At 37.4% G+C, this 24,412-nt stretch overlaps 3 protein-coding genes across 9 annotated transcripts in view; 2 read left to right on the top strand and 1 right to left on the bottom strand.

Annotated features, from left to right (window-relative positions):
• Nucleotides 1–373: 373 nt before the first annotated feature.
• DNAAF4 (dynein axonemal assembly factor 4) lies at nucleotides 374–8,664 on the top strand. Its single transcript, XM_074600282.1, has 9 exons — nucleotides 374–522; nucleotides 1,106–1,253; nucleotides 1,664–1,797; nucleotides 2,800–3,040; nucleotides 3,783–3,928; nucleotides 4,576–4,685; nucleotides 5,229–5,382; nucleotides 6,383–6,488; nucleotides 7,865–8,664. The coding sequence occupies exons 1-9, from the start codon at nucleotides 400–402 to the stop codon at nucleotides 7,972–7,974; spliced, it is 1,272 nt and encodes a 423-aa protein (XP_074456383.1). The 5' UTR covers nucleotides 374–399; the 3' UTR covers nucleotides 7,975–8,664.
• Nucleotides 8,665–10,184: 1,520 nt separating this feature from the next.
• PIERCE2 (piercer of microtubule wall 2) lies at nucleotides 10,185–10,538 on the bottom strand. The gene has a single exon (XM_074600281.1). The coding sequence runs from the start codon at nucleotides 10,536–10,538 to the stop codon at nucleotides 10,185–10,187; it is 354 nt and encodes a 117-aa protein (XP_074456382.1).
• Nucleotides 10,539–11,712: 1,174 nt separating this feature from the next.
• Nucleotides 11,713–24,412, top strand: part of CCPG1 (cell cycle progression 1) — a 30,448-nt gene continuing 17,748 nt past the window's right edge. For 5 of the 7 annotated variants that reach the window (XM_074600461.1, XM_074600462.1, XM_074600460.1 and 2 more), the window contains exons 1-6: nucleotides 11,713–11,833; nucleotides 16,523–16,594; nucleotides 21,372–21,486; nucleotides 22,124–22,203; nucleotides 22,392–22,599; nucleotides 23,596–23,691. In XM_074600461.1, coding sequence (XP_074456562.1) covers nucleotides 16,535–16,594; nucleotides 21,372–21,486; nucleotides 22,124–22,203; nucleotides 22,392–22,599; nucleotides 23,596–23,691 — 559 coding nt within the window. In that variant the 5' untranslated portion in view covers nucleotides 11,713–11,833; nucleotides 16,523–16,534. The remainder of the gene's footprint in view (nucleotides 11,834–16,522; nucleotides 16,595–21,371; nucleotides 21,487–22,123; nucleotides 22,204–22,391; nucleotides 22,600–23,595; nucleotides 23,692–24,412) is intronic. The other 2 variants (XM_074600464.1, XM_074600463.1) reach the window with 1 other exon arrangement.

Genomic DNA, 24,412 nt, shown 5'->3' with positions numbered 1-24,412 from the left:
AGTAGCCATCGTTTCGGCAGGTAGAGTTACTGTGCGTTTGAGGGAGGCTGAGCAGCACCGTGCACATCGCCACCCGGTTCTCGGCGGCGGCAATCCTGTGAGGCAACCGGTGCTTCGGCGGACACGGGGAAGTTTCAGTGCATTGCTAAATCAGCCCTCAGCTTTTAATAGCTTTTACCAGACGTTCTCAGGCAGCAGTTTGTCTCTTTATGGAAATGCATTTGGATCGCGAGAGCCGCATTCCTCCCCGCTCTGCTGAGGTGTCACTAACAAAAAACATCTCACCGGGGCCTGACAGCACTTCCGGGTCTCTCCGCGCTGTCCCCGGAAGTGCTCTTGGAGAGCACCGGAAGTTCTGCCCCTAGCAACGGCGGCGCGTCCGTAGCGACAGGCGCCGCCATGCCGGTGTGGCTGCGGGAGCACCGCTGGCGGCAGACCGCCTCCGCCGTCTACCTCTCGCTGCCCGTGCGCGGCCTTCGGGTCACCCCCGCCAACATCTTCTGCACCGACCGGTACCTGAAGGTGGGGCGGCCGCACTCCTCTCAGGGGGCTGCTGTCCTGCCGTGTCGCCACCTTGGGACGCGTTGTACCCGTGGGCTGTGGCTTGGCCTTGCTTTATAGCTCTGTTAAAAAGCACAGGCTTAATACACCATGGCAGCAATGCTGTCAAGTTTATAATCTTTTATAATATTTAATCTGTAACCTCCCTTTGCATGCTGCAGGCTGGTAAATACCTATCCCACCAGAGATAATGGCTTTACCAGTGTTCATTCTCCTCCATACTAATTCTCTTGCTAACTCAAAAGGTGTCATCTGCTGTTTCTCTCATAAATGGCCTGAATTATACACAGCTGCTTATATTATGACTAATAATTCTAAATTTGAGGTCCATGGCTTCTGTTGCAGTGCTGAAGAACCAACTTTTGAAATCTCTTTTATCTGGTCTAATAGCATATAGAACCTCCATGCTGCATATTAAGCAAATTAGTTTTGTCAACAACATGTGTTTCTTGGGGTTTACTGTATGCTGGTACTAAGTATTTTGAATATGTGAAATTTAATTAAAAATTGTAAATATTAGTACACATTAATTATATTTTTATAGGTAAGCATCCCTCCCTTTTTATTTGAAGCCATTTTATATGCTCCTATTGATGACACAAATAGCACAGCAAAGATCGGAAATGGAATCATTTTCTTCACTTTGTATAAAAAAGAGGTGGCCATGTGGGATTCCCTAACTCTAGCAACTGGTAAGTTCTCTACTGTGAAAAGCAGGTTGTGTGTAAGAAACCCAAACTGAGCCAAAACTTTACAAACTATAATAAGCAATGCGAAACTTCTGCTGCCAGATATCTGATAAGTTTAACCTGTTGTTCATTGTTAAGAACAGAAAGTATATGAAAACGGCAAAGAACATCTACTGGCTCTAGGGCACAGAACACAAAACGATGTTTCTTGTAAAACTTACATTTTGTGTGTTAGCAAATCTTAATTTTCTCTTTTTTTAGACATGGGCTTGATAGAGACTACTTTCTGAAATTTGAACCATGTTGCATTTTCCCAGACAAAGTAGCAAAAGAAATCCTGTTTTTATGAATGTGACACATAACAGTAGAACTTCACGCCTAACTTACTAAAATATTTTTGTTTGTTTTTCAAGCTAACAAGGAGAAACTGCAGTATCTAAGAGAGAATGCTGTTCTAAAAGCACATGAAAAGGCAAAAGAGGAGACAGAGGCAAAAAGAGTTACAAAACAGGAACACAAAAAATATGCTTTGGAAGCCACAATGAAGGTAAGCTTAGAAGGAACTCTGCAAGACATATACATGTAAACAATTACCAACTAATCTGGCAGCTGCTTGGTTAAATATACCTTAAAAAATATGAAAAGTACTGATTTTTATTACAGTGGTGAACTTTGTTATTTCTTTGTAGTTAAAACATACCTATTACCAAATAGGAAAACGATACAGAAAAAAATATTTAGAATTTTCCGCTAGTAATACTAAAATAATAAAAATAATTGGTGAGGGGCTCGTATTTTTGTCAGTTGAAAGAAGACTACAATAATGTGACAAAACCATAATCTCTTGTGGCTTTTGCATCAGTACAAGTGTCTAGTCATTTGGCACTGTCAAAAAGACTGATTTTTAGAAAAATCTTTTTTGTTGTTGTTATATCAGACTTGCTGTTCATTGCTTTTTGTGTTTATGTATCTTTGTCATTCTGCATTTTATGTGTATTTTGAGAGAAATTATTTTCTTCGAAATTTTTATGCATATAAAAGTCTGGTCACTTCATTTGTGTTTAAAAGGATTTTAAAAAGTATACAATGAAATTTTAAGATTGCATATGTGATTTGGATCAAAATGAACTGCAGTTGGTGACTTTCTTAGTAGCAACATTGCATCCATTCTGCCTATGTAATAATCTCAAAGAGGAGAAGTAAGAAAAAGTGTATTAAAATTAAGCCATATATTTTACATTTATGTATATTCCAGAGGTCTGCATTGGAATATGGGCAAGATTTTCATTGTTTACAAGTAAAACTTATTTCTGAATGTTTCTGGATCATACTGTAGTAGTGGTAGAAAATAGTGAAAAGATATGACTTTTAAAAGCTAACCAGAAATCTTTACTCTCTCAATCATTTTTAAGCATCTTTCATAACTCTGCTCGTACAATCACATCAATGATGATGCTATGCTTGGGATATGAAACTGGGAAAATAATGGTAACTTAGTCATCTTACTATTATCAGTTGTTACATATCTCATAGGTTTATCATTAAACAGCTAGAAGAAGCAGAAAGAAAAAGAATTGAAGATCTGAAAGAAAAGGAGCGGCAGAAGGTCACTGAGGAGTTGGAGTTATGGAAAAAACAGCAAGATGCTGCTGAGAAACAAAAGAGGGTACAAAAAGAAGGGGAACTACATCAAGAAGTAGAGCAATTAAAGGAGAAGAAAAAGGAAAAAAATAACAAAACTAGGATTCCTAATGAAGGAAATTCTGAGACCAGAATCAAAGCTACTAAAGGTTGTATTATTGGAGTGTATTTTATTATTCTTTAAAGTGTGGGTATAAGTTTATTCCTAGATATTTCTGTTCTTCGTTTATCTTTGTCTCCACCATACTGAACTTATTCTTTTAGCTTGCAGTTATTTTAGTGTCTTTATTTTCAGGCAATTTATTGAGCCTAAAGCATGCGAGTTCTTAGCTCTTGTTTAAGTCTTTGGAAATACAAGGACAGATTTTGTTCTAAGCTTCAGAAGTAAAACAGCAAGCCTTTCTGACAGCGTAATGCAGACTTTGAGGGTGGAGTTCACGTTTCCCTAAGTTACCTAACTGCTGGTTTTTGTTGAAATATGCAATCTCCTTTCACCCTCTCTATCCCATGTCTTGGCGCCAGAGAGAGCCAATTCAGGGAACTAAAACAACAGAAAATATTTCATTTTTGTTTTGCTTGTTTATTTTGGTAAGTTTAGTTCTAGCTTCTGCAGTTGCCCTGTCAGAGAATCACAGAAGTGGCAAAGATAGTGATGTAAGAGAAGTTTAAGTTAATTTCTGACAGATAATGTAGCCAGTAAATAAATGGCACGATACAGCCAGAACAAACATTTGTTTAAACCTTCCCTTCAAAAGACAAGTCTAAACCTATTAGAGGGTTAGTTCTAATGTGCATAATTTCTAAATTAGGTGTTCTTTGGACTTTGATAGAAAAACAGAAAAATCCCTTTTGCTTCATTTTTCATTTCCAGTACTCCAATTCTCTTCATAGGTCGTGGTTCCTATAGTATGTTTTCAGAAAATTTGAAAGAAGAACAGCTACCAGCTCCTCGATCTACTGCTACAATTAAAATCAACTTTACATCACGAGTTTTTCCTACAGCTCTACGAGAATCTCGTGTCACAGAAGAGGAGGAGGTAAGGATTGCGCTCTGGTTGCTTCTACTGTCTTACAAGGTGGTCAATTATTTACCGTTTATTCAGTAAGTTGGCAAAAATGTTACCTGTGCCAAGAAATGCTACCTGTGCAATATCCTTATCTTCTAAGGAAGAAAGTCTTATTTAAGTGAAGATTTAAAGAAACACTTTTATATAAAAATTGTTTTCACCAAGCATGTGATTATGCAGATTAATAAATAGCGTGTACCTTTTTTTGGAGGGGGGGCGGGGGGAAGCAGCAATATTAATTGAATTCCTTGAAGTACAAAATTTGAAATGTCTTTACTCTGAGATTCTTTAAGTTCTGCCTTCTTAAAAAGAAGCTCACAGTTATCTTGTTTGAGCTCTATTAAATGAGCACAAAGAGTCATTTTGGAAGTTCCAAAACAAACACACAAACAAAAATGTATTAGTGATGCAGTAACCTTACTTCTCACATAGTAATAAAATATTTGGGGAAACTTGGAAGTTTTTCATGTCTGACATTATTAAATATTTCTCCCTGCCCAAAATATGTGGCAAACAGAATTCTTTTGATAGGACTGAGTGAAGAGGTGAAAACAAAATCCTTTTTTTGGATTTGAATTTTCCTTCAGAAATAATCTTTGCACATTGTATGTTTACAGTGGCTACGTAAACAAGCAGAAGCTCGAAGAACAATAAGTGATGATTTGGCTGAGCTGGAAGATTTAAAAGAAGAGGAGAAGAATCCAGATTGGTTGAAGGACAAAGGAAAGTAAGTTAGATTCCATTTGAAGATGTATTTAAAATGAAATATTAGTTATATAGTGTGTGTCTATTGTTTAGCTTTGATATTTTCGATTTATCCTAGACACAAATGGATTTCCTTTCATTTGTACTTTTTCTTGAGAGGTTAAACATCCATCAAAACGAATGTTAGGAATTTGATAAAAATATTGGTATGTTTCTGTAGCTGTGTTATAGAGAAAGGTTTGATTAGGGGATTGTAATCAGATACGTAGTTTTCAAAATTAGTCCTCTGTCTGCAAAGATATGCCCACATCTTACTGTTCTTCATTACATTTAAGCAGTGACTATTTTTGTTAAGTCGTGTGTCTATATGCTTTATTGTCAGCATCAAGTTTGACTGAACTTCAGCTATGTTCTCTCAGTATAGGCTATAAGTGGCCATTTCCAAGGAGAAGTCGATAATACTTCAATTTTTTTTTTAAATTAATTGTTAATAATAAGTAGTTAGTTATTTTGTGATGTATCACCTTGTTTAAAGTGCGTATTTCACTTTTTGTTTCATACTTAGCAAAATGTTTGCAACGGGAAACTATCTTGCGGCTGTAAATGCATATAACCTCGCAGTGCGGCTAAACAATAAGCTTCCCCTACTGTATCTGAATCGTGCTGCTTGCCACCTTAAACTGAGAAATTTACATAAAGTTATTGAAGATTCCTCTAAGGTATAAATACATAGGTTCTCAAACTGTCATCTTATACGTGATTGTGATTTATTACTGTGATGCTTCTGTTTCATGCAGATCTGTAAACACTTACTCGTGCGATTCAAACTTTTTAAATTCAAAATTAATAAATTCAAAATTAATATAATGAAGCCATGGTGAAATATTAAAACTTGCTAGTGATTGATCAATGAACTTTCAGAAATTTTAAACAAAACAACAACCAAAAAACCTCCAAACCATGCTTCCACACGTTTAGGCCAAATGGGCAGTACATGTTTCTTTACAGGTAAAATAGTGTAGCAATATATACACTTGGAAAAAAAGACAACTTTGAGCAGGAAAAAAAAGGAAAATATGCACTGACATCTTTTGTATTATGTTGTGGTGTTCTTCATTTGGTGGGAAGAAGATAAAAAGGTGGTGGTAATGAGGAAGATACTTAAAAAAAAAAAAAGCAGCGGACCAGACGTTTTTAAAGGACTGTATCAACTCAATGTTTTCGCAGCCATTATTTGTGCCATGAGGGGTGATCTCAAAAGACACGTAAATAATTTGTAAAAAGTTGTCCCAGAATTACTATTTTTTGAACTAATAAGTACTTGAGGCTTGAAACTTTTTTTTTTAGTACCTGCTGCTACAACACGTACTTTTTTAGGGCTGCTATTTTTTTTTTTTTTTTGTAGCATGGTATGTAATATCATGTATGAAAATAGAATACATTAGTTGACTGTAATAAACATTTAACATGTTATTTGTCAGTTTTTAGTTATGGCAATGAAACTGTATTTAGCAAACTGTGGGGTGACAAATACAAATCTTAATGACTAAAATCACAATCCACATAGTTAAATTTGAATAGTTATTTTCTATTTCTATTTGAATATAATATTACTGTATAATAATAGTAATTAGGTGAGAGAAGTGTGTGTAAATGAGAAAAACACCAAAATTATGGAAAATCTACCTCTAAATATTTTGGGTATTTTCATTTGTAAAGGCACTAGAACTGCTGACACCACCTGTTCCTGATAATGAGAATGCTCGAGTAAAAGCATATGTGAGACGTGGAACAGCGTTTTGTCAGCTGGAATTATATACTGAAGGTGAGACCTTGATTTTGTGAAAGTGTGCACGTGGATTTATAGTGACATGGAAGTAATTCTGTTCAGCTCAATGAGATGGCTCACACCTTTATTTTTTCAGGAGAGATGTTAAAGGAGGCCAATGCAATCTGTGTCTCTTTGTTATGAACCTTTATACCACATTCCTTAATTATTATTCTTTTTTTAATTACTGGCTAATTGCAATTCCACTTGAAAAATCTTTACAACTTTTAAGAAAATAGATTGTACTCCTAATTCAAGGAATACAAATTATTTTTTCCATTGAGGAAAAGGCTTTAGTGAGTTGTGTATCCTCTGTTTGGTCTGTTGGGTAGTTGGTCTGTCTGTGCGTAACGGCCAACTAGTGACCATAGCAGCATGGTGGCCATGGAAGGTATTAGTAAGGAGCGAACGAGAGGTCAGAGATGACATATTTGCATTGGGAAGCATTCAAATGTAGGATACAGACCGATATGAAACTAGGTTGCAGTAGTTTTGCTGTTCATGAAGCAATGTTTTATTGGTTTTGAGATTATATTTGCAGTGGTTCCAATTATAGAACAAATTAACTTAAAATAACCTGAAATATTTCTAAAATATTTGCTCATGAAGTGCTTAGTACCACATCTCTGTAAAGTGATGTATGAAACCTGTATTGGTGAGCAAAATGTTTCATCAAGTATGTGTGATTTGTGTGAAAATACCTGAATTAAATGTCTCTAGTGAGTTCTCTAAGAGCATCAGTTTAGGTTTGTAAGGCAAATTTACAAGTGAAAGTTGATAATAGAAAGTGAGGAATATTCAAAATGTCAGTGTTGAAATACTAAGCTTTTCCCATTGGTTACCTTTTTCTGCCTATGGCTTGCTTTGTCTTACCCTTACAGCTTCATTTGCACTTGGAACCTGTATAAAAAAGACAATTAAAGAAGATTTTATTTTACTTTCTGTACTCGTGGTTTGCTTTTTTCTCCCCAAGCTCTAGTATTCACAGTTCATGTCTTTTTTTTTTTCTTGTTTTCACACACTTTCATTCTGTTATTCAATTTTTCTCTCTTGTGAAGAACACTTCTGAACATGCGTGTGTGCACATATATATATGTGAATGAAGAGGCCCTGTTTTCATGTTTCAGTACCTGAAAATGTTTATGTAGTAGAGTGTTTCTGCCAAAATGTTTTGTAAAGTAATATTGACAAAATACAAATTTATTCACTGACAAAAGTTAAACCTAATGTAATTCTGATTCTATCTTGCTCAGTAACAAAACTCAAGATCAATACTTCATGCATATGGTTAGGGAACTGTTATTGCCAGGTAGTTGCTAAAGAGGATGCTCTTACATTATTGATTGACATTCTTATCGATGTATCTATATTAGGTCTCCAGGATTATGAAGCAGCTCTCAAGATTGATCCCAAAAATGAAAATATAGAAAAAGATGCTGAGAAGATTCGACAGCTAATTCAAGGAACAACACAAGATTCTTAATTTAAAAAAAAAAAAAAAAAAGGAACTTTAAGGATCTTTTTGACAGGGGTGCCTTTTGAGGGCACCAGAAGGAATCTTAGTTCTCTTCAATATGTTGTTAACTAGACATTTTTCTGTTTCACTCAGAACACCTACAGAATTGGTAAAAGGTTGTGTAAGTGAATTACTATTTTTGGAAATTATAGTATTATAACAAATAAGATTAGATATATTTGATATAATTTTGATACAAAGTTGTCATGATTTTGCTTTCATGGCTTTGAAATATTGGTGGGCCGAATATTAAAACATGCTTTTGGTACTTGATTTAAAGTTACTCATAACTAAATGAAGTATCTGTCTGGAAATATCTACTGAATCTTGACAAAGGGTTTTCAGACAACTTCAGTAGCTCCATATAGTCAACACCTGTTAACTTGTCTTTCTGTTCTCCATGAAAGCTGAAACAGATATGTGTGCTATGGTTATGGTTATATGCTTTTCTCTTTTCTTATTCACAGTGTTTGGCACATCTGAAACTAAGATAGAGAATTTAGATTAGATTCAGGCATCTAATTTGGAAAACCTCCACCTGGAAGGATAGAGGTAGATTTTATGTAGTGCAGAACATTCTTTTTAACATTACGCAATGTACATTGAATATTTTCAGACTATTTTGAAACATTTGGGCTGATTAAACAAGGTAATTGGAAAAAATATAAACCTGTAGTGTTGTAGTGTAATGTAGTGGTAAATTAATCCTGTGATAAATTGTCCTATCAATGAAAAAGACTTACTTCTTCCATCCTACTAGAATTAGTAATCTCAGTGTATCTGTAAAGCATATTCTAAATCAAAAACATGGTTATTTTTAGGAGCATATGTACTTTTCTTGAGCTAGCATTTTAATTTGTACTCTGTTGACATTGGCCAGTATCTCAGGAGTACTGGTGTGATTAAAGATTCGTAAAAGAGGGACCATCCTGGTGAGGCTACAAATGTTGAAAAAGGACATGAAGTATGACACTGTGCTTTGAAGTCCTGCACCTGTTGTTTTGGATAGAGGAAGAATGTATTATAGAATTGTATTGTCTATATATAAATGTTAGCATTTGTATTGCCATGACAACCTGGAACACTGGACTTGAAGTGGTTGTGTTTTGTTAGGCATTCTATGGAAATTGTGACCATTTCAACTACACTCCCTTCAGTAGCAGTTTTAGCAGACTTCTGAATTTTCCACGTCAGCCTGTTTCCTGAGTACCATTTATGACTGATTTCTGTCTTTAGAAGAAAATATTTATTATGCAGATATATGTTATTCTTTGTAAATTTTATACTCTTGTAACAGGGAGAAGGTGGCAGGTGTTGATTCCAGTCACTTTACTTAGAGCCTTGAGAGGAGTGCTGAGGTGAGTCAGAAATGTCTGGGGTAGCTGCCGTTCTTCTTTTGTATTGCATTGCATTGCAATGGAAGGGGGTGAGAATATTTTATTTATAGCAGTTGGAAGGAGGGCAGTGCAGGAGCTTTAGTGCCTTAGTTGAGTGTAATGGTATGCTTGCCAAAATGTGGCTTTTTGCTGAGAGGAAGTGGGGGCTAAGGAGGAGAGGCAGTGGCAATGAGAAAAAGAAAATGCAAAGAAGCAGATGCTGGTTCAAAGTTCCTAATTTTCTGTTTTGCGTCCAGAGCCTATTAGAACAATCTACATACATCTGTATAGGCTGTTTGTATTGTAGTGATTTGTTACAGCTACTCAAGGCTATTTTTGATGTAGACATGCACCTTTTTCTACTGCTATGAAATAGAAACAGTGACTTCTTTAAAGGTTCGGGAAGCGAGTGTGTGTACATCGTATCAAAGTCATGCATTGTGTTGGTATTAGTGTCCTAAGATGTAGGAATGTGCAGAATGACTTTAGGTTTTAAAACCAGAAAATACTTAAATTAAAACAAATAGACCTTCAGGTCTATGTCTCTTGCACTTAACTCTTTCTGTAAAATTGGAGTTCCACGTTTATGTTACCAGTTTCAAAAGTTTTATTTTTATGGGTTTAAGTATGGTTGAGAAAAGTGTATCATTAAATCAGCTACATCTTTTTTGATAGATCTTATTCAACCCAGCAAAACCAAAATAAAACAGATATTGACAGTTATTCCTAGAATGACTGAAATAACGGATTGGTTTTCTTAAAGCTAGTCTAAGTCTATGACATAAAGATGGAGATGCATTTTTACAGAGTATGCTGTAAATTGGGGTAGTCATATACCCTACTTCTGTCAATGGCAGTGTTTAAATAACTACCTTGAAATGACCCACAAGTGAGTAAGTGTTTTGAAAAGGTTTGATCTATTGGGTGATAAGTACGAGGTACCATCTGTGAGATAGGTGGAATAGCACCATATTTCCTTGAAGTTGTTTTAAACAGTAAAACCTGAGGCTTTGTCAAAGAACCATTGGTCATGAGTGTTTTCGGGTCCAGCATACAGGAAAACACCAGATTGCCAGGATTTGTGCAGAGAGGCGGAGGAGGAGGTTGGTTTTGCTTTGTGTTTGGACTTGATGGCAGTTTCTCATCAGAAGTCATCTTCTTTCCCTGCTGAGGAGACAGATTTTAATTCAGCTTTTCAAATAACAGGGCAAAGCATTTCACATTTGTTAAATGTTTGTGGTCAGGGCAAATGTTGCTCAAGACATGTATTGAAATACATGCACGGTGGAGAGTGAGGAACTTAACACTGCAGACTTTTGACCTTATTTAGTAAACTGTGGACAGTGATCAATGGACTCATGTTGACTATGAACTATAGTAAAAACTGGAATTTGCATCAATTTCTGCATTAGCGATAATCTTGAACACAGAAAATACCTTAAAATGTGTTGCAGAAATGATTAGTATGTATAATAAAAACATGAATGAGAGTAAGAACATAGCGAGGCTTTGTGGGTGCTTTGTTTTGGTTTTGACATTTCCTTTTCTAATATATAGAAATATGTATGCTAAAACAGAGCCCTAAACAAACCTCCAAATGACTCTATTTCCTCGCTCATGTTCACATACATGCGTTTGTTTTGGTGCTTTTTTTTTTCCCCTCTGTGGGGAGTGAATTAAGATGACTGATACTTGGTAGTACATTCATGCAAAGTGCTCTAATGCGGTATTGACATGTGGGGTAAGACGGCACTGAATCAGGTACCTCCCTTAGTTTTGCTGAGCGAGCCACTCAAGCCCTGCTCTTCAGAGGCGCAATGAAATCTTTTTTCTCTATTTCTCAATCACTTAAAAGATGAACAAAACACTGAAGTTGCTAGCTGACTTAGAGATTCAGACTTTCCCTTTGCTGTGTTTATTAACGAGGCCTGTTGTCGTTTCCCGTTTATTTTTTGCACCGGTACCGCAGCCCTGCTGTGCTGAGACCCCAGGGCCTTGCTCGGCGGGGCCCGTTGATGGGGGGCGAGAGCTGCCTTACCCCGGTCGCGGGCTGCCCTCGGGACGGACAGCTACTCCTGGAGCAGTTTCAAGCCTCCGCTGTTGGGAAACTTTCCAAATTAGTTAATTCTCCGTCATCCACTCGAAGGATCAAGTCTTCCTAGCCCACAGGCAGGCCCGGCCCGGCGCTCGGCGGCGCAGCGTTGCTATGGCAGCGGGGGCCCGGCGGGGCGGGGCGTGCCGCCCGCCGCGGTGCATGCTGGACGCTGTAGTTCCCCAGGCGCGCGGGGCGGCCGGCGGCCGCGGGGCGCGGACTACAGTGCCCAGGGTGCGGCGGGGCGCCGCCGCAGTGCGCAGCCGCGGCCCTGGCGGGTCGGTGTTGTTTTTGACGGCGTCACCGGCGGCGGTGGCGGCCCCTCGTCCGTGCCGGGCCCCGCTGGGGCCGCGCTCAGGTAAAGCGGCGGGAGCGACCTGCGGGGCGGTGGCGGCTGCCGCCTCCCGGCCCGGCCTTGGTACGCAGCCCCGTGGGGAGAGCGGCGTCCCGGGCCGCGGAGGGGCTGCCTGGAGCCGGGGGGAAGCCCGGGGGCGCTGGGGTCGGGGCAGGGAGCCAGTGAGCGGGGCGCGGCGGCGGCCGCCGGGCCTCTCTGAGGCGGCCGAGCGGGCTCCGCGGGCCGCGGTCCCCGCCGGGCCGGCCCGGCCGCGGGCGCTGGCCTTTGCCAACTTCCTCCTCTTTCATCATATGCCTCGGTCTCCTCGGCTGATGCAAGGTGTTCTCTTTCATAAATGGTGTTATTGTGGCTGTAGCGGCCCGGCCCGCGCTTCGCTGCAGGTGCGACCGTGAGGGCAGCGGCTGGGGCTGGGCGGGCAGCGCCCGGGCCTGGGGTGGGCTGGCGTCTGCTGCCCGGGCCTGGCTGGAAGTCATGGCAGGCAAATAGTCTTTGTGGGTTGCTAAGTATATTCACCAAGAAGAACGCTACTTTGGGGAAGAAGTTACACCGCTGTGTAGAAATAATAAACTTGCACAAAACCCCTGAGGTATGATATTGCTCTAACATGTTTTTATTTCTGCTGTGCAGCAAAGAAGCTACTGTAGAACAGAACTGTGAGTTTTTGCTTGGAATGACAGCATAGCAAACTCTAAAGAATGCCAATTCCTGTCAGTGCCTTGTTATTCATCTTTTCATTTGTCAATGCTTATTGAGGTTTTTTTAGTCTAGGAGATCCTCTTTGCAGACAGAAGAACTTGTTTAGATTGGAATAGTTATTCTCTCTGAGACTGGTATTCTGGTTCACAGTGGATAAATAGGATGTGATATGTATTATGTTGTCAACAATACATATGGCTGTAAACTTATACATCTTATGCTTCTGGTTTGCGTTTCACTAGGCTTAGGAAAGTAGTTCACATTTCTCATTCCCTGCCCCCTCCCCCCCGCCCCCAACAAAAATACATAGAGGTTGAACTCTGAATATAATGGATATTTATTTTATCTAGATAGAAACTTAACAAAAGGCAATATCACTGTGAACATAGGACATTTATGGGCCTAGAGTCAGCTTTGCAGTTTTGACTGGAGCATAGAAGAACTTGAACTGTAACTTTCTTTTGAAACCTAGTGGCAGTGAAGGTATTTAGTGAGAAGCCAAACCAGTGAAGCTGTCTCTGGGGGGTGTTTTTCTTTTTTTCCAAGCTTTCCTTCTGGCTTGGCCTGACATATAGGAGGTGTGGAATACTCTACTGTATCCTTCAGTTATCCCTGCTGTTATTGGTCAAAAAAACACCCATTAGTATCATCTTGATTCGCTAGGAAGTTTGCAGGTGTCATATCTGTTGAATTCCTGCCCCAAGTGACTTGTTTTTGTAGTAGCTTGCATTCAGGAAGGCAGTGCCAACCATATCCAGCACCCTTGGGTGGGTAGGAAAAACCTCCTGGTTCTTAGTGGGTCTCTGTCATTTGGTGGTGGAGAATGCAAGCTGGTGAAGATTTTGTGAGTAGGTCAGTTTGGCCATCGGGCTCAGATTAGCCTTCCATATTTCAGTTTACTTAAGGGACTGTATTTGATCTCAGATGTGGTTATGACTATGTGAGTTATGTTAATCTTTTACAGAAATAAGTTTTTACAGAAATTAGTTCTAGCCAATGGTTGAAGTTTAGGAACATTGCACCTAGGTATTTTTTATTTAAACTTTTTAGGCTGTTTTGCTCTTTTAGAGCTAACTAATAATAATTAATGAAATGCTTTACTTTTGATAACTGTTTCACATGTGTATGTGTGCTGAACGTGCTTGTAGGAACATAGGCACCCTAGAGATACCCTTCAGTCTGATGCCATGCTATCTGTCTTTCATCTTTGATAAATTTAACAGTTCCACCTGTAAATCCCAACAATTCTGTCATTGTTCTTTTTTATTGCAATCTTTTTCTTGTTATTAAAAACTTTTCTAGTTTGGAGATTGATCACCTGTATGCAGTTAAATATGCAGTTTTAATATAATATTCTGGTTGAATACAAGATAAGTGAGGCCAGCAAGTAACAGAAAATAATGGTTGTTTGTCTGTGTGTTCCTCTGTTTGCTCTTTAGATATTTTTTGATTATGCCAATACTCACATAGTTAGGTCCCAAAGCTTTTATTTGGGAAGGGAAGACAGGTGATTAATGCTTCTTGGAGCCTGAGGCCATGGTTGTGTATTCAGTAGAATTGGTTTTATGCCGTGCTCAATTACCTGTCAGTCTGTGATCTGGCTGGAGGGGGAGAATGGGATAGATGATGAAATGCTGAGTTAGCTAGAGGAAGGCACACGTTAAAATGTTCAGCACAGAGTCTACTGTTAAAACCTGCTCTTTCCAAATTTGTAAATGCACTTGTATCAACAGAAGGGTTTTTTTGGCTTATTAAAGTATTTGCATTGTGTGACTTCATTGTTTTTCATCTAGCACTGAGAGGCACTAAAACTGGAATTGCCATATTATGAAACCACAGCCTGAATTTCTTCCCTAGTGGAGATCAGACTCGCTAGTAAGGACTGGGTGGCTGCCTGTACTATATTTGCCTCAAGCTGTATTTTTTGTGGTTACAAAGGAGGCATGGTTTTCAATGGCAATAAATTTGGTACTCTTATGATCGCTCTATTCACTGAAATGTAAAATAATTAAATGGAAGTGCTTTTGTACTGGGGAGAATTCTTAAAAGATAATTTCAGATCACTGGTACAGTTTTTGCAACGTAGCCAGTGATGTTTCTGATAGGTAGTGAGTTCTGGTGCTGGTAGTTACCTTCCCCTGGAAGGAATGTTGCTGCTGAATGCCTGGTCAAATTTAAAATAATTCAGTGGCAGCAAGCAGATGTTATTGTCTTGTGAGAACTCTTGAACACAGTCTTTGCCATTTGGGCATTTGTTATTTTTGATGATTGAAGAAGTATGATTTAAAAAAACCCATGATTTTAAAAAAAGATTTGATGATTGAATACAGCATGATTTAAAAAAACCAAACAAACAAACCAACCAAAAAATGAAAAACAAACAAACCAAAAAAACACCAAACAAAAAGCCCACCCAAAACAAACCCACCCCCACCATGATGTTCCCTACCTGAGATTCCAGGAAAAGCATTAATGAAGGAAGAAAAAGATTTAAAGGAAAATGACAACCATACTCAAAGTAGGGTTTTATAATAAATGGAAATCCTATTTGTTTGTAAGTTTGATACCTACATTGATTGTTAGTCAATATTTTTGCGTTATAAACTGTGCTTGTGATGGTCACCATTGCCTTTTTTACAGAGGAACCCCAAATATATTAATTGCAGTTGATGAGGGAAAAGTGTTACATTAGAGAAACGTATGATAACTACCATAATGCAGAGATATGAGACAAATGTTTACTCTATTTTTTAAGAAGACTAAATGGAATTGGAAGTTTCATATTTTGTTGTGCAAAATTCTAGGCCACACTGGCATATTTAGATATTCTAATTCAAGGTTTGTGTATATGTTCTGTGTTAACAAACTGGGAGTAAAGACAGGATTGATAATAAAGTAGGGAGTAAAACAATTTAAACAAATAGGTGCTTTTCTCTGTGTTCCTACTGGAAATAACTAGGTGTGGGAAATAAAGCAGATGTCTGAAGTTCTCTGAACTCTCTGCTTTTCTATAAAACAACAGTTATATTGACAGCTCTATTGAACTATGATTTCTTTTGCTGTTTTATTACATTGGATGTATAACGTAACACACAATTAATTGGAAATCGTTCTATTTTGGGGAAGTTTTTTCCCCCTGAGGTAAATCTGTAGTCAATTTTATTAACAACTTGATATATTTTTATTTTAAGGAACAAGAAATACTAAATTTATTTTAAAAGTCTTTTTTGTTAGTGAAGAACTTTAAAAAATAACCTGGATGTGTAACAATAATGAATACTGTGTATTCCTGGTACAGGAGAAAAAATAAACAGGCAGCTGCAGCCAGACAGTTCTCTTCTGAAAATAACTACCAAAATCATCCGGTTGTATTGTAACAAGTAAAATTTGTACTTTGGTTTTTTTTGTTCTGTTTTTGTACTCTCCAGGTACTCTCTCAATTTTCTTCACAATCAGTATTTTTAAGAGTACTTGAAAGGAGTGAAAGAAACATGAATCATTGTTTTGCCCAGTAGTTGAAGAGAGTTAGTTCCAAAAGATCCTAGTTTGTGTCCTCTCCAGAAAAGGTGTTTTTCTTGAATGATCTGTTAGTTCTTGTGCATGTGACAATTCACAAATGACTACCTACTGAAGTATGTCTTTAATTTTGTCTGTAGCATCATTGTTTGAATGTAATTATTGATTTATTGGCTAGCTCTGTGTGTGTGTGTTCTTAGCTAGTCTAAGAGCTTTTTGACTGGCTAAAATAGGTATGTACCCAGCAAAGCCATATTTGCTCCGAGTATAAAAAGATAATAGGAAGTATGCACAAAATAATATATTTTCTCTCTAAACTTCTCTTCTATATTTTTTTTTTCAATTCCAGAATAACAGTTTGTGAGTTAGTGTAGTGTTCTGTAACATCATGATTTGGATTCTTCTGTTTTCTTTGTTTTTTTCAAGTGAGCAGTAAAATTACATATCTTGCATGTTAAAATAATCTACTTTTACTTGCAGTGTGCTTTGAAAATGTCTGAAAACTCCAGTGACAGTGATTCGTCTTGTGGCTGGACTGTCATCAATCATGAGGTACCTGATCTCAAATTAATCAAGTTCTGTCAGTTTAAGACTAGCCACATAGAGTAAAATATAATTTCAACTTTGTAGTTCATGTTTTATGTGGATATTGCATCTCAACAGAGAATATAGGAGAGATTTATAAATAGGAAAGCATAAATCTACTGTTTACAAATGTGTATCCTTTACTATAGCTGATATAAATTTTATTTAAAAGAATATTTTTTTTCTTCAAAGTTTTTACTTTGAGGAATTGCTAGAATTTTAGTGAGATGTTCTCCTTTGTTCCATCTTTCCTGAAAACATTGATGTTCTATGTAACTTGTCTGTTGTTGCTAATATATTTTTAGTTTTTCTTTCAAATTCCCTTCTATCCCTATCCCCCCCCCCCGAAAAAAATAAAAAGGTTGGGAATAGTGGGCAGGAAAAATATCTCATGCAGAAGGAAATGATGCCATGAGTTCTCCAGGTGTTTTCTTCTACTACACTGGCTGATCCTAGCCTCAACAGTTGCTGGTTAGGAGCAGCCCTCTGTCCTTACTTTCTGTCTTTCTTACTATGAAGCTACAGTGAGTAAAGGAGCGACAAGATTTTATTAGGTTTATTGGGAAATGAAAGTGATGGGAGGACAGGGCAGCTCTCTTTACATCTGTGCTCTAAGGTCAGGAATGAGAAGAATAGCCTGCTTGGAGCTTAAAATGGTGATTGGTGAACCTTGCCATACTTAGGCTTAGAGGGTCTTGAAAACAGCCTGGAAGAACCTTGGGGGAGTGGTAAGAGTTTCTTCTGTAGGAAGGACTGAGTTTTGAAGTTACTTTCTTTTGTGTTTTACAGGGACTTGCAGCAGCTTTTAGCACAAGTTCTTTGCAATTCATACTGAAATTCTGGGTTTCCTTGGCCTTGTTGTTCAGGCAGGAGAGCGTGAGGCATAAAATACATAAAATAATCTGGATGTTGGCACCTTGTGGAGGAGGAATTCATATGGCAGTGCAAGACTGAGCTAATGGCAGCAACTATGAGAATGGCTTTTTGTCCATGAGGCAAACTGTCACTGAAGGGGTATCCTGCTTAAGGACGTGTACAAAAGCAATCTAATTATTGTATAAGGAAGTTGTGATGGTAGATTGTGTGGCAGCAGGTGGAAAGAGCTAACAGGCAAAAGACTGTTCGTGGTTCAAAACCCTTACTGTTTTTTAGAATCTATTCAGTTGATGTGTGGAGCTCTTATCAAATTTGTATGGTTTCAGTTGTGTTTCTGTCCATCTCCTGAACTCTGCTATAGCTTCATTTACTAGGCGTACTTTTCTTTGGGATGAAATGCTAGAATTCTCTCTTTCTTTGGTCAAGTCTTGGGGTATAGCTCTTTGTAAAGTCACTGTTATGTCTGTGTAGTCCTGGTTTAATTTGTGTGTTTGTTTCCTGTCTTCTGATGTTTGGTTAGTTATATAAAGTGACAATGGCTTTATTAAAACAAAAGTAATTTTTAATTGCAAGTAGAATAAAACTTGAGACAAAAGAAAAAAAAAAAGCGAAGCGATTAAAGGTCTGTTGGGATGGGATTTGTTGTTGCCTAGGTGTCTACAGGGTAGGTGTCTGAATCTGATGTCGCTGCCTAAGTTTGCTTTGTACAGATTAAATCAATACAATCAATTGAGTCTAAAGAGCAGTAATTCTTGTGCGAAGGTCAACATTTATTTTTGATCAAATGACTTGGTGTTTTTAATTCTGCTGACTGTATCCTTCATGAAGGTCCCTTCAACAGTTTGCTCAGGTGTAGACACTTGAAGTTAGATAAGATTAATGTTTTTATCTTACTTTCCCCTAGTAGTGAACAGGGCAGGCCTGAGTTGCTTAGAAGCTCTGAGGGGCCCTACCTTTTAGTGTGAACCTCCAGTATACCTTTCTACTTAAGTCCTGAGGATTTTTTGTATCTCTTCAGATCTTGGCTGATGTGTGGGTCCAGTATGGGGTGAGGTTTCTTTTGTTTGTTTTGTTTTTTAAGTATTTAGCATTGTCTTGGAAACTGAGCGCGCTTCTGAGCCAGAATCCTCAGAGTAAATGGGTTAGCTGTTTCCCTGGAATGATATGTATTGTTTGCCTGTATCTTCTTGTTGCCTGCCCCAAAACATTTCAAGGAATAGTACTTGAAATCTAGGAGGAAAATAGGAAATAACGGGAAGATATCATGGGTAGTGATCAGCTGTTTCTCCTTCACTGCATGCTCCCCTATTTGCCGATTATAATGAAAATGTAGGTAATTCAAAAGGCAAGCCATTACAAGCTTGTGATCGTACTCAAGTTTTGAAAGCTCAGTTCGGTTTCAGAAGTGGTGTACAGGAGTGCACAGGCTATCAGACTTTAGAGATATCTAATAAATGTGAAAGAATTTAGGAGTTGCCTACAACAGTTGGGTCACTCAGCTGTGAATTGCAGGCTTACTTTCATACTTGGGGTGCTTATTCTACACTGTAACTGAAAATGTATTATGCAGTCTAAATAAATTAACATAATACAAGATTATAGGAAGGCAGGGATTTGTCTAGCAGAACAGATTTCTGTGGTGCAGAACAGATTTCTGTGGTGTAGAGGTTTTCTGTTCACGGTTATTCCTCCCTCATTAAAAGAAACAAGATTGTTTGGTTCGGGGTGGGGAAAATACTGTTTTTTAAGCACCCCTGTTATTTATGTTCTCCTGACAAGACAGCTTTGAACCTGAGCATGAAGAGGGTAGAATGAATGGGATGGCTAAATACCCTTCATGCACTTGTTATCCAGGGAAGGGCTGGCATGTGGACCACTGTGTACTTCAGGGAAATTATTTAGATATTTAGGAAAGGGATAGAGCCAAGGATTAGACAAATTTGGCATACTGTAATATTCTCTCAGGTATTATTGCGACCTGTATTGATGAGGACACAAAAGAATCAGTTTCTGGATTTGTTTTGCCATTTACAAAGGCACCAAGTTAGGAGGGGCAAGAAATGGTAATTGTCTAGATTGTGATTGCAGAGAGCTGACAGCTGTGTATGCTGAATTCATTGTCTGCTTTGAACAGAGAAGTGATGCTGTGTATCGTTGGACTACTTGTAAGAATGGATTTACTAATTTTGTGTAGGAGTGTAGGAAAAGGAGTGTAGTGAGGAGACAGTATCCTTTCTCAGCCTCTTTGCTGTTGATGAAGTGGAAGGCTGGTGGAGGTCTAGCAACAGATTAAGTGAATTAGAGAGTTCATACATCCACACCAGAATGCATGTGTTTAAAAAAGGGTGGCTTACCTTGTACTCAGCTACCCCAGTTTCTTGGGGTTTTAGCTACAATTTTTATCTGTTTTAAAATGATATTCCTGCTCTTTGTCTTGTGGAGCCTGCTCAAACTAAATTTCTGTTATTCTTTTTTTTTTCTTCACAACTTAGGAAACAAAAGTAATGGTTCTATTACACCAGAGAAAAATTGTCACATAGTCTATAAAACCCAACCAAGTCAAAAACAGCGAATAATTTTGTATTTTCTTTCCTGAGATTTCACTCAGATTTTAGTAAGTTACTTATAATTGAGTGGCAAATTTCTGTAGAACATTTGAGTTCAAAATTGTGACACTTTTTTAGTCAAAAGAAAAAAAATACACAGTATTTGTTAAAGTACTAAAACAGTTAATTTTTGAAGCATTTTGAAAGGGAATATAACTTTGTGATGTGATTATAGAATGTATCTTAAGCAACTCTTCTTGAGGTATCTAACCTTCCTGAAGTACAGCCTTCTCTTAAAAACAAAAACGTACATGTTTGCTTGAGTCCTGAAATGAGACAGCTAGGGAAACTGATCTGGAGTATTACTACTACTGTAATTTCACACCTGCTGTTGCAAAAATAACTATCTCTGTTTACAAAAACAGCTCAAGTTATTTATGGATCAGGGTGACTTAGTATTTTTCAGTTACCTTTTGCATGTTTATAGTTTTCTAATAACCTTACTGGAGTTGGATCAGTTTTTTTAAACAAAAATTACAATATGAAAATTCAATATTTGGAGTTGTCAATGATATCGCTTGCCTTTAGTGCCCTGCAGGTTCTGAGCCCTGTTTATCTTCAGTTCCTGTTTTGCTCTGAGGTTGTTGCTGACTGGCAGCTGACTAATAACTAAGGCTCCTTTCTGGATTAAAAACAGAAATCCAATTTATAGACTGTATAAATATTTGTTTTCCTGGTGTCAGAGATGTACTATTAAAACAGCCATTCAGATTTCCTGAGAGGAACTGGGATGGAGTAGAGTGATACATATTTTTTTCCTGGTACTAGTACTTACTAGAGTTGATGGTGGTACTCTTGAAGTTCCATTTTTGGGGGTGGGTGGGTGGTATGTTTACATACAATACATGGGCATGTATGTAGAGTTAGATTCCATATTCAAAATTAATTTGACAACCTCCTCTGTCTCTCTAAATTCTGTTAAATAAATAGGTCTAATAAAGCTAATAAAAATAATTATTTAAAATACTTAGCATAGTTGTTAATTGATGCCTAAATTGCCCTTTTTTTCCTAAAATTGTCTTTCTCTGCCTTTTTTCAATCATGGCCATAAGTATTACACAATAAAAGTTGTTTCCCTGTAGTTAATTACTTTGTATTTCTCTTGCTTTTCGTTGCTTAAAATCTTCTTCAGTTTTAAAGGTTATTATTCTTCTCTTCTGTTTTTATTGTTAATGTCCTGTTTTATTTGTAACCCTTTCCTTCTGCTTTATTGACGGAAACCCCAATAACTGTAATGTTCATTTAAAACTCTTGAACTCCAGGGTTCTGACATAGAGACGGTGACTTCAGAAAATGGAAGCACAAATGATAACCATGAGTTTGTTTCAGAAGAATATGTTTCTTTGCAAGAAGAGGAGCAACCAGTTGATTTGCAAGGTAAGATATTAAAAGAGGAGTAGTTCCATAAAATAGGTAAGCGTCTGTTGTATCATGGGCACAAAATTCGTGTTTTTAATAGAGTTTGTATACTTTGTAGGCCTCTGTCAAAGTACCTGCTTCATCAGTGTTATGGAAGATATTCAGTTATCAACTTCATAAAAGGATATTTTCTTTAAATGAAATTAGTAGAATGTTTTTCATTTTGTCAATATTTTAGATGTGTTATAGAATAGTATACACTGGTGTTGCTAGAAAGTGTTTTATAGAAGTGCTACTGATAAAAGAAAATTACTATATAAACATTCCTTAATACTGTCCTAGATCAAATAAGAGTACTTTGGAAGAAACCGTTAATGCTTTTACACCTAAAAATAACATTGTGGCACTGTGTTAGCGTTGGAAGTGTAACGTCTGGTGCATATTAATATAATGAAAATCCTTCCACTTATTTTAATTACGTAGGGATATTAAAAATGAGACTTAGGTATTTTTAGAAAATCTTCCCTGATATGAGTAGATAATAGAAATTTGTCACAATTACACATATTTTAATATATGGGAGTGGGCATAATATGTGGAGTTAACTGGTTTTAATCCCATGTCTGTTTGTTTTTTCCTCTTTTTATTTATATAGCTCAGTGCAGCAATGATGGAGAGATACCAGTGGTAGATAACACTCTCTCTGCTTTTGAGGAAACTCAGACAGTTCCAGAGGTAAATTATGTTATGTTTTTCAGAAGCTTCTGTAAACCCCATCTGCCAATGTCAAATAATGTTTTGAAGGCATTAAAATAAAGATACTGATTTTTCCTTTCTTTAAAGCATTAAGAATTCTTGCTATTTTTAAAAGTTACTTTATATTGTATGTATCTGAATAATTTTAACATTGCCGATTTCCACAGGGAAAGAAAGAAAAAATCCCTGATGATGGGTCCTGCATTGGAACGATTAGTGATGATTCTGATATTGTTACACTTGAAGCTCCAAAACCAGAAGAAACTCAAAGTCAGGAGGAAGCTCCAGCTGATGGTGAAGAAGCTCAAAATTCAGAGGATTTTAACATGGGCTCCTCCTCTAGCAGTCAATATGCGTTTTCCCATCTGGAAACTGGTAAGAGCGATAAATTACTAAGCAATGGTGTGCAAAAATGTCGGTGGGGTGGGGGAAATAATCTTTGCTTAGGGAACCTTCTTTGGCTGCAGAGGGTGAAAAAATTGGTCTTGTTGAGTACAGTTCCAACTGTTTGCAGTCTCTAGGACATCTCTAGTTGCCCTAACTCTGAAACTTTGTCTAAATGTATGTCTGCTGTCTTTTTATTTGAAGGCATTCTCTCCCGTTAAGTTTGAACTATTTTGAATAGAAAGTAAATTTCTAGCATATTTTTGAGAATTAAAATGACTTTTAGTTCATAGAATAATTGTAGGTTTTCTCTTGGCATTTTTTTTGGCTTTTATAGAGTTGGCATAACTAACTAGCAACTGGGAGAGGATTGATTTTTGGAGCTGTGAGGACTAATAGCAGGATGACTACAAAAACTTTGCTTAGCTTTATAGCTATGTAGAATATATATATTTATTTTTTTAAGATACTTCCAGTACTTGGCAGAAATGCAATGCATGATATTCAGGAGGAAGGACGTGAATATTTGTCCAATTTAAAGCAAACAAAAACCCAAACGAAAAAACTTACTGTTGTGTTACTCTTCTCTAGTCTTCCTTTTTAATTCTGTTTGGATGGTTATTTGTAACTTTTTCTGTTCTCTTTATTCTCTGTAACACTTTTGTGTGACTGACTTTTACCTTTCAAAGTAAGTTTATTGCAAGAGCAGGATTTTTCTTAAAATGCTGTTTTATCTTAGAAGTAGAATACATCATCGTTAAAGGTTCATGTATGTGTATAGTATCCATTGGAATTGGAAAACGACAGCTTATCTTCTAATTATGAGCAGTGATGATTTGTAACAAAGCTATTGCCACCTTTAAGTCTCCTGATGACTTGACTTAATTTTTAATTTAAAATTTCGTTGACTTTCTTTTTTTCTTTTAGGTCTAAGTGCTAAAATTGTTTTGTTTTTTTTTTTCCCCCCCATGTTTTTGTACACAAAAGTCAGTTGGCTGGAGAAGCTGAGGAAGATTCCTGATTGTGTAAGGGGATGGGGAAATGAGGTGAAAGAGCATGTGTCTCGCAGTCCTCCTTTCCAAGGTGGTGTGATTAAATTCGATCAGCTTGTGTAAAGCTGATTGCTTATGGCTTGCATGGAGTGTTCTTAAAATTATCAGTAGCAATCTGACTTGACCGTGTACTACTGATATTCCAAAAGGATGCTGAAAGCCACTCCTCACTGAAAAATTTGACTAAGCAGACAGTGTTTTATTTGCTTTTTTGAAAAATGTTTAACTTGCATGTAAATTTGGAATGGGCTTCAGTAAGCTTTGGAGTACATCTTAATATGTATGCTTGACCATTTAAATTAATGGTTCTGGTTGGATCCCAAATATATGTGTGTCTGGTAAAAAGAATTTCTTCCTTCTAACTTAAGCTGATTTCAGCATGATCTTTATTGCTGTGCATTTGATTGACCAAGAGCTACAGAAAATGTCTGGAGTACTTTTACATTTATTTGAAATGCCAAAGCTTTAGTAGTCAAAATTTTCATGCCACTTTTTGGCAATGGAAGTCTTTGACATCCACTTCTTGTTGAGTTTTCTATTGTGTTGGAAAAGGACGAGTTTCAGATTTTCCTGATGTAGATACTGAAGTGTTCTACAAGGATTTTCTGCCACTTTTACTTGCTGTTTAGGCTGTCTTCACCATACAAACAGAAATGATTTGATACTGCTTCACAAATGAAGTTAACTAGCAGAAGAGCTCGTATACTGAAATAAACTGCATCTAGGCTTGAGATGTGTCTGTGCAGAAGCAT

The sequence above is a fragment of the Larus michahellis genome, chromosome 9, assembly GCF_964199755.1.
Source record: "Larus michahellis chromosome 9, bLarMic1.1, whole genome shotgun sequence".
Lineage (NCBI taxonomy): Eukaryota > Metazoa > Chordata > Aves > Charadriiformes > Laridae > Larus > Larus michahellis.
Note: the sequence above shows the minus strand (reverse complement) of the source record. Positions and strands in the feature narration are given on the sequence as shown.